The sequence below is a fragment of the Brienomyrus brachyistius genome, chromosome 2 (assembly GCF_023856365.1).
Source record: "Brienomyrus brachyistius isolate T26 chromosome 2, BBRACH_0.4, whole genome shotgun sequence".
NCBI lineage: Eukaryota > Metazoa > Chordata > Actinopteri > Osteoglossiformes > Mormyridae > Brienomyrus > Brienomyrus brachyistius.
In genome coordinates this window covers 27423667-27433529 of record NC_064534.1, presented here as the reverse complement: position 1 = coordinate 27433529, position 9863 = coordinate 27423667, and the positions used below count along the sequence as shown (strand labels likewise).

At 40.3% G+C, this 9863-nt stretch overlaps 1 protein-coding gene across 2 annotated transcripts in view; it reads right to left on the bottom strand.

The window, feature by feature from the left end:
- Positions 1-2344: 2344 nt before the first annotated feature.
- riok2 (RIO kinase 2 (yeast)) overlaps positions 2345-9863 on the bottom strand; it is a 399097-nt gene continuing 391578 nt past the window's right edge. For both annotated transcript variants that reach the window (XM_048978725.1, XM_048978715.1), the window contains 9 exons: positions 9623-9761; positions 9388-9504; positions 8521-8696; positions 7124-7212; positions 4943-5134; positions 4753-4845; positions 3259-3735; positions 2925-3021; positions 2345-2608 (listed from right to left, as the gene is read on the bottom strand). In XM_048978725.1, coding sequence (XP_048834682.1) covers positions 2447-2608; positions 2925-3021; positions 3259-3735; positions 4753-4845; positions 4943-5134; positions 7124-7212; positions 8521-8696; positions 9388-9504; positions 9623-9761 — 1542 coding nt within the window. In that variant the 3' untranslated portion in view covers positions 2345-2446. The remainder of the gene's footprint in view (positions 2609-2924; positions 3022-3258; positions 3736-4752; positions 4846-4942; positions 5135-7123; positions 7213-8520; positions 8697-9387; positions 9505-9622; positions 9762-9863) is intronic.

Genomic DNA, 9863 nt, shown 5'->3' with positions numbered 1-9863 from the left:
CCTAAACTATTTGACGTGAAATTAAACATGATTCCAGGCTCTGGAAATATGTGCGAATGTTACCTTGGAGCACAAAAGCGGTATGAGTTCTTTAGCTGTTTTCTCCCCAGGGACTAATATTCATTGAGCTACAGTGACGGAAGTTGTCATACAAAAGTAGACCCAGCTTTGTTATGAAAACTGATTCACTTTCATACATCTGCCAATAACTGTCCATAGCTTGGCCATGGTGCTCAAAACCTGTTGACCGAAATCCATCGTAAAGGACCTCATTAGAACCGATTCCAGTTTTTCCGTGGCAAGCTCACACGGCAGACACTCTGAAAACCACTCCAAACCAGTTTGCAGCTTTTGTGCACTGAGCAGCTCTGAATGGCCTTTGTTAATAAATTGGGTTATTCCCTGTCTCTGTGATGCAGGATATAAAAAAACATGATTACGAGGCTTCATGCAGGAACAGAATCAAAATGCAGGTACATTGACTATTTCAGAATCTGTACTTATTTGTTTATTTATTTGTTATTTTTTTAAGCTGGCAAAGCGTGTCATATTCAGAATTTCTCTTCCCAACAAACAGTGAAAATCTGCTGCACATCCATGCTCTATAACCGATGGCTAATTCTTTCATCCTTTGTCTCCTTGGTCTTATTTCTCAAACCAAATATTCTTGCATATCCCCTAATCTCCGTTACAGAAGTCCGCCAGTCAGCGCTTCTAACAAAAGCGACCTATTGTCAGGCTGTTCTGCTCATGAAGAGAGGCCTAAGTGGAAGGGCCCCGTCAAAGAATCGCGAGAGGGCGGTGTGAAAGAGCGAGAGGGCGGTGTGGCCCCCCTCCCCAAAGAGCTGCACACGGTGCACGCTCACTGACTACCCGCTTCACAGAGGATCCCAGCCATTTTCGACACAATAGTGCTTTGTTTTCAAGCGTATCTTTCATAGCATCCACCTGCAGAAGTGAATGGATCAAGACAAACTGCACCAAATAACAGTGTCTTGCAGCGATGATGCTGGAAAATGGAAACAAGCAGCCCTTATAAATGGGTCTGGTAATTTCACAGTGTTTAAATAGAATACTGATATTTTATTAATCCTTATGGGGAATTTTTCTTTTTGACTCCCCCGTCTGACTCTCCATGAGACACATATGCAGGTGGCAGCAGGCTTGGGCTTTACAGTACAGGGTTAGCTAGTACAGAGCGTCCCAGGAGCTGGGAGTTAAGGGATTCCTGATGGACCCATTGACATGAAACTATGCCGCCAAGGCTGGGGCTCCAAGAGGCGATGTTCTGATCACAGGGTTAGCCCACTGAGACACAGACCACCCTGCCTTTTGTATGACCACATAACAGTTGGCCTTCATGACAGCTTCAACCCCAAATGAGACAGAGCGATCAAAAGTATTTAACTATTGAGTCATTGTTCCTTGAAAGGCCACAATGCAATCCGTACGCATAGCTGGAAGGAGTTTGATTTTGTATTTTGCTTCAGCAGCAGTTAATTACAAATTGACATGGGGTGTCTGGGTTAACCTTCACCCCACATTTACTCCTCAGCAACCACCTTCCAGAATGTTCTTATTAACCGTCAGGACACAGTTGAGTGTTTAGATGACCTCTGGCCTGCTGGAAGCACCTGCGGCTTACATTGAACTGTCAGGGGTTCACATGCTGCCAAGATGAAGTCCAAGGTGAAGGTACAGGAGCACTCAGTGGAATTCACCTCCCCCATAGCTTCGCTGGAGCATCACTGCATTGCTTTTTAGGCCACAACAATCACTGTCGAAGCCGACGACAAATCACTGAAGCTGGGCAGTGTTTCTATGATTATCACAAAGTAGTATGTGCCTTCTTTATTAAACACGAGTTTTAGATATGGTAGGTTTCATAGCAATCTGTTTGTAAGCACAAGTTGTCTGAAAGTCAGACATTCGTAGGGGGGGACTGCCTATATACATTTGTATGAAAGGACACCATATTTGTATGCTTAGAGTGGGATGTTTAGCTCGTTTTTTTTTACATTTTTTTGACTGGTTAATCATCTGCTGTAGGTACAGGTCCAATATATTCACAAACCCTTTAATGACGGCCTTTAATGACGAATGCGAATGAGGGACACGACCTAATGTCAAAGATGAGCAGCGATTCCAAAGATCCCTCTAGGGAACAACTCCAAGCCTTTAACACACAGTACTTCCGCTGAAGTGTTTATACTCCGAAGGGTTCACTTGCCAGCCAAATACACACTGAGGTTCATACAGGAAGCTGTACGAATACTTCAGGAAAAGTGAAAAAGAAAAAGCTTAAGTCTAGCAGAAGTGAAAAAGACAGCAGACACATAACACATTCTCCTCTTCACAAATAACAATGTTTATTTCTGTACAGATAAACGATGCCCCACCCCCAGAGTCACGCTGAAATCCTCTGCTCACACCCTGGGCAACTTCACTAGCCCCAAAAAGAGGCAGCCTCCACGCTCCACTTGATGTTCTGCATGTTCTCGCGCCTCTCCTTGGTAACCAGGTTGGCCTCGCCCTTCTGCAGGCGCCGCCGCTGGGCCGCCTTCTGCTGCTGGCTGAGCTGCCGCTTCACTTTCTGCTTCACCACCTCCTGCAAAAGCGCATGACAGGAGTTCGGCCAGTCATTCTATCACCATCCGTTCTGTTCCAATGCAACAATTCAACACATAAGCATGTATGCTACCAGGTCAAAGCACCCTAAAAAATTTAACGGTAACACTGGGTATAAATGATCAATGAATGGAAGAATTACCAAATTCTCTGAAAGTGCCACAAGGTGGCGCCAAAAAAAAAAAAAAAAAAAACACCTTTCTGTTGAATGGATGCAAATAGCAGACAGTCCACTCAGTGGGGTTTACAGAGCATTCCCAGTTTAAAGGAGGCGCGTGTCATATCTAGATACTGACCGGGGGAATGGTGGAGCAGCTCCCGACACTGCTCGTGGTCGTCTCACTGGTGGTTCTCCTGCGGTGTTCATTAATGTGATGCAGACTACTTTGGTCCCTGTAGTAAGGACATGTAGTCAACATTCCCACACACAAGCACAATCCCTAGGACCATAACTTACTGACAAGACACAGACATTAGGCTCAAATACAAAAACAACATTCGCATCAAAACTTTAGACGCTATGATGACTATGAACAACATGGTAGGTGAATATTAAGGAGTGACTGCAGGCTGATTATTTACACTGTGCTCTAAGAAAGCATGCAGAAGATAAAGAAATCAGATCTGCACCTGAATGGTCTGAACTCCTTATTGGCAGAGGAGAGGTCCACCAACTCAGGGCACTCATCTGCTGCTTCTTGCTCCTCTCCTTCTGCCTCCCCCTCCCCCTTCTCAGCACCACTGCCGGGGTCCTGATAGGCTTTACAGTCGGGCTCTGTCGGGGTACGGTCAACTTCAGCCATTTCAGTGGGCTGAGACTGTTCAGCAGGCTGAGGGACCAAGATCTGATAGTTGGCCTCATCAGCAGGGACGTCCTCCCCTATCTTCAGCCCCTCCAGTTCCAGTATGGCGTTTCTGAACTCCTCCAAGTCCACAGTCTCTGGGACACTGCCCCCTAGGGGTCCGTCTGCTGCTGTGGGCCCCTCGTCCTCCCCATCGAGGTCCTCTTGATCCTCGGGGCCTGCAGGATGCAGCAGGGAGTCATCCTCCTGCATGTCTTTAGTGTATCCGCTAGCAGAGACCTCCACATCCAAAGAGCACTCCCTCCTGCAGGGTAAGGAGACCGAGGCACTTTCACCAAACAATCATATACAAGCACATTTACCAGAAATGCGTAATCAAATCTACCACTCATCTAACAAATGGCCAAGCTATGGAGCTTACAGAATACGGACTATAAGCTACTTGTATGGGCAAAGGACAGGCGACCCAGCGCCAACAAAGGGCATGGAGAGGTTTAGCCTGGCCCAAGACCACCTCAAGGCCTGGCACTACACTCAGTCTGTCACACAGGAAATCACGCATCTCCAAAAATAAATAAATACGGAAATATTGTATAAGTGAACAGCTGAACTGAGACTAATTCATTACATATTGATATTAAAAGTAGTTTAATATTGAACGGTAAACGAAAGTCAGAATTCTTGACTGCTAAACACTACTTGGAGTGGATGGAGACTAACAAGCATACAGTTGCAGGCTACTGAGAGCCAATCTGAATACATGTGGTAAAATGGACATTCAGCACTTCTGACAGGTCAGTCGAGTTTGGTTAATTAACTTGCTTACGTTTAAAACATAGGCCTTACAAATCTTGTTATTTTTTTTGGGCAACCACTGTCTTTGTATTATATGCGTGTGGTTTTATTTGTGCAGATTAAAATTATGATTTACTATGTAAAAACAGACTTCATGTTGATTGAGCTGCTCATGGTTCTGACAGGTCAGTTTTTCATTTGCTTGAACAAGCGACTGTCAGTTGCTGTTTTAACATTGTCACAGCAGTATTATCAGTATTACCTTTGGTGAGTTAAATCGTGTTAGAACCAGTTTGGCAAAATTGTTCTGGCACCAGGGCTGGATACCAGCTGTATGCAATATGCAACACTTCAATCACGAAATTCAATGATCAATAAGAAAACCAAAGCTATAAACCGTTACTTACAATTACAAAATTTGAGATATTACAGCATCTAAACAAACTTTAAACTGTCATGAACCTCAGGATAATGCATAAATTCATGCATACGTACAAAAAAAAAAAAAAAAACATAATTACACTACCTGATGTCTTTAAAAGTGGGATAAAGCTCACTTTCATAATTAAATCTCTTGATGAAGAAATCTCTTATACATTTGACATCCCGATCAAAATACCTAGGAAATAAAAAATGGCAACTTTAGCAAAAATTCAATCTTAGACATGTCATGAAATGAACATATGCATGAGGGATATGTCCTGAAATGCCATCACCATTCAGCATTCTGATGTGACGTAGAGACCATCTGAGGAAAGTCGATCATTGTGATGTGGTCTTTGTCATCCAGCATGAGATTGAACTCATTGAAATCTCCATGGATGAGGCCATGATTGGCCAGTTTCACGATCAAATCCATTACTTCACTATACAAGTTAGCTGGATCTTCCACTTCATGCACTTGACATCTGTGAATTTACATTGGAAGTTGCAGTAAATTTGCATGCTAGAAATGATTAACAACAACAATGTGAATTAAGAGATCTGCCACAAATTGCAGAATTCTAGTTCAGATATAAGAAATATAGAGTTAGAAAAATTGGAATTACTTTGTAAACATTTTCGTTTCCAACTAGGGCTGCAAATTCTCATATCCCGATAATGATATATATTACAGCTGCACTTTGTATTTATGGATTTTTTTCTACAGACCTGTTGTGGTAGGAATTGGACAAAAATCCACAAAAAAAGAGTGAGGTCACAAATGTAACACAATCCACAAATATGCAAGTCCCTTTTCACGTGTACAAATCTCTTCATATTTTTGTAGATATGATTTTACATAATACAAATAAAAATACATATTTGTGGATAGTGATGTGATTTCGTTTTTTTCTACAGATCAGCTGTGATATAAAGAGACCTTAAGAAGTCTGGGTGGGAAAGTATTTTTTGTGCTCCCTTGCAATACTTTTCTGTTACTAATAACTGTAGTCTGTCCATTTAAAGTACAAAAGATAGAATTAATGAAGTAATAAGCATAAACCTAAACGATACAGACATGTCCAGTTAAATGTACTTAAGCATTTCAACTATGGGGGACAATGCACACTATGCAACTTTCATATATGTGTTTTTAAACATATTCATTAATAATTCCACTATGTCCATTCACCGTCACTGACTGTAAACAAGACAGCTAGACTACTGAAGATGAAGTGCACACACAATGTTGAAATATTTACTCAAATTCGCCTGTAAAGAAATCTGGAAAACCAAGGGGTGTTGCTTGCTTTCGTAGAAAGATATTACAGCCGGAAAAAGGAATGTAAAGGTAACTGTACCATGCGTCTTAGTTAAGGTTTAAACCCAAACCCACTTTTGGGTATACCTCCCTGGGATTCTCACGTAATGATGTATGTGGATATGCAGATCTATACTGAAATATTCCAGGAAGTGTGTTCAAGTTTAAACCTCAACTACAACACCACGGTAAATTTAGCTTCATATGCAATTTTCCGGCTGTAATATCTTTCACGTGAAGTTCATGTGATACCTTTCGGTGTTTGTATGCATACACTTCAGGTTCAACAGTGCAGCTGTCTTGCTTAAAGTCACTGGTGGTGAATGGACTCCATGCAATTATTAAGAAATATGTATAAATCACACAATATTAAACTTACATGGTATACATTGTACCCCATAGCTTAATGCTTAAAACACTTTACAGGACATGTCTGTATTATTAGGTTTATCCATGCCGTCACGTTGAAGCAAACAGTAAGTGGGCAAGTGTAGTGGGATCACAGCTTATTGCAAGCCAACACAAAATTATTTTAAAAAATATTTTCCTACCCAGACCTCTTAGGGGCATAGTGGTATAAAATATACAAAAATTCACAAATGAATAGGAGGGACGTCACAAATGTAACGCGATCAACAAATGTGCAAAACACGTGCAAAAAATATAAATAAAAAAAAAATTTATTAAATAAATTTAAAAAATAATCGCTCTGTTTTTGTGGATATGATTTTACACAATGCATAGACATATTTATTTATTTATGGATTATGGTGCATATTTGCCGATTATTTGTAACCCACAGAAGACAAAGTTCAATAAAAACTACCACATGTATGTAAAAAAAAACTACCACATGCATGTAACCTTGAAAAACTGTCATCCAAATGATGAAAAAATGTTGCCGTAAACAGTGTCGTTTGCGACAGCATACAGTAAACGATAGAGCATAATATGAAACAGATGTTCTCATTTCATCGTCCAATATGCATTATCATATCACACAGCCCTACTTTCAACATTATATAAATTCAAGAGAATGTCACAATAAAACTAATGGAAATATTGACACACGTTTCTGCATTTTTGCTGGAAAACCAAAACACAACTCGTGCCCAAATAAACTCAGAGGTCCAGACAGGAAGTGTGTACTCACAAGGGATAGCCATTAATGAGTTCCATCACGACAGCATGCCTGTTGTAATCCACTGCTTTAGGAACAGGAAATCCTCTGTCATACAGGGCCTGTTGGAAATAAAACCAGGTGCGTTTACATTCCACTGCACAAGGTGCCTCAACTTTCATTATATGGAATCAAATGGAAACTATCAATCACATGACTGTATCAATCAAATTCAAAATACATTCCATTTTCCCCAGCACTGTGGGCCTGCGGTGAAAGACTGCTGAATGGGGGACACATCTAAAATCATGTGAACTGAGCAGCACCTGAACTGCTTCATGAAATAACCAGCTGTGTAAGGGCACAATGTGAAAAACAAAGCACAAGGCGAAATGAAGAATGTAAACACTACAATGGTTTGACACAGGAGTTAAATAAAACATCCATCCATCATTTACCACAGAGCCATGGAGAGCCTGGAGCCTACGCCAGGAAGTGACAGTTAAAATGTAACGATGATATAAATATGGCTTAAAAACCCACAGCAACCAACAATATCTGGTTGGCTAACAATACAGGTTGTCAACGGCTGTGCATGAGAGAAACTGAATCAGTCCTATAGCCTTTTCTCCTTCAAGTTTCAAACAGGATTTGAAAAGTGCTAGAAACATGTCTGGTTTTATGTCTGCAATAGAGCGTTGTTTAATACGACAAATCTAATTAGGCACTTGCAGAAACATCATAAGGAAGAATATTGCGAAATCACAGGGCTCACTCAGATGAAGAAAGGGCCGTAGGTGACCCCTGAGGTTTATAAAGTAATGATTCTCTAAATCGCAATGACACTGAAGTCCATACAGGACATGCATTCAGGGCATGAAATTCATTTCTTAATACAGGGGAGAATTCCCACTTAATGCACAGATTCAAAAGCATTAGCCATGGCATTTTAGTGGAATCCACTTCCCTCCTTCTCTTGACAAATGCTGCTTGCGTGTCTAATTACAGGTTCTCTTTTCCCAAGATGACACCTTGGTATTTCGTGATCTCAAGAAAACAACTTGGACTACGTTGAGATCACGAGAAAAATAACTTGATACGACAAAATCTAAAAAAAAAATTTAAAAATGATCTGATCCGTTACTCAAAAACCATGATACAATTCAAACTGAATTTTGTGATCCTTTGCACCCTTATTGAACCGACATGAGCAATTTATACACTATTTCAGCTAAGGCAATGTTTTCCATACATATATACAAACACAAAGAAAATATAAACTCCACATATACAAAGTGGGAGGTGAGAACCCAAGAGATGTGAGGCTACAGTGTTAACCACTGAGCTACTCTGCCAACTATAGATTTAGCTCTCACATGGAGTAAAAGCCATACTTATTTCTTACTTATCTCCTTAGCGTTTCTACAGACCTTCATGTAGGCATACTCCTTCATGGCAGAGAGACGAGAAAGGTAGAGCCAAGACATTTTGCTTCTGTGTTTGTGGTAGTCCCGTTTGTTCCTCAGGTTCCGGAATGACGTCCGACCCAGTCTGTGAAGTTTCAAAGCAAACTGTTCCCCCTCTGAATTGGCAACGATGTAGATATCTGGAATGAAAGACCTAGTTACAGTACAGCTGAATTACTGATGTTCATGCCATGTGACCAGTGCGTGCTTGAAATGAAATTTAAAAGACCAAAGACGACCATAGGTCGAAATTTAAAAGACCAAAGATGTCATAAGTGCGGCCACAATTTGTTTTTGGCTGCAATGTGTTAACAAACCTTTAGATTGAAATGGAAAAAGAAGAGGTATCTTGGTTCATAATTTGAGGTTATATCGCCCAGCACTACCTAACACTACAAAATTGAAATAATGTAAGTACTAGCTTACCCAGCTGCATAAACTATGCATTTCTTTTTCTCTGTTTTAAAACTGCAAATGTGAAAATAAATATATATATATATATATATACATATATATATATATATATATATATATATATATAGAAAGACAGGGAAAATTAAACGCGGGACCTCAAGTTTCAAAGGTAGACGCTTCACTGCATTATTGCATCGCAGTGCACTTTGCATATGCTACATAAACATGTACTTAGCATAGGCTAAACTAGCGTAGGCATATTTAATAAGGATGTGTTGGAAAAACATTTAGAAAATAAAACATTGTGCCGGTGTTTCACGCCACTGTAATAAATTATTAAATCGATGTAAAGGTTTAAAGCATAATAATGATAGATCGTCTGACTGCTGTATTGATACATCTCTAGTACAGGCTTACCTGACTCTTTGCCCACACCCATTTGGTTGCCCACAGATGCCAGTACATCTCTGGAAGACAATGTTTTCAAAGCCAAGTAGTCATAGCCTCCATAGTTCAAACGGTATCCTTGCACAGCTAAAGAGAGAGAAATAACAAATAAGCTTTCAGGGGTATTTATAGCACGATGTTCCCAGAAAAGTATAAGTACGAAGTCATAAAAATAGCGTATGTTAATTAAGGGTGTCACTCTTACTTTTTGTACGTTCAAATGCCATCAGCTTGTGTTTCACAAGTTCCCGTAGGATTTTATTGCATCCGCCGTGTCTGAGACTCGCTATAGAAGCGATAAGACTTACTGGTACTATTTCGTGATTCTTCATACCCATTTCAACCTACAAAGCAACATCGAGAAGAAAAAACACAAAAATATCATGTCGATAATTTGGCATGAAATAACCAACTAACCCAAATGATGAGTCTTAAAGGTAGTTAAG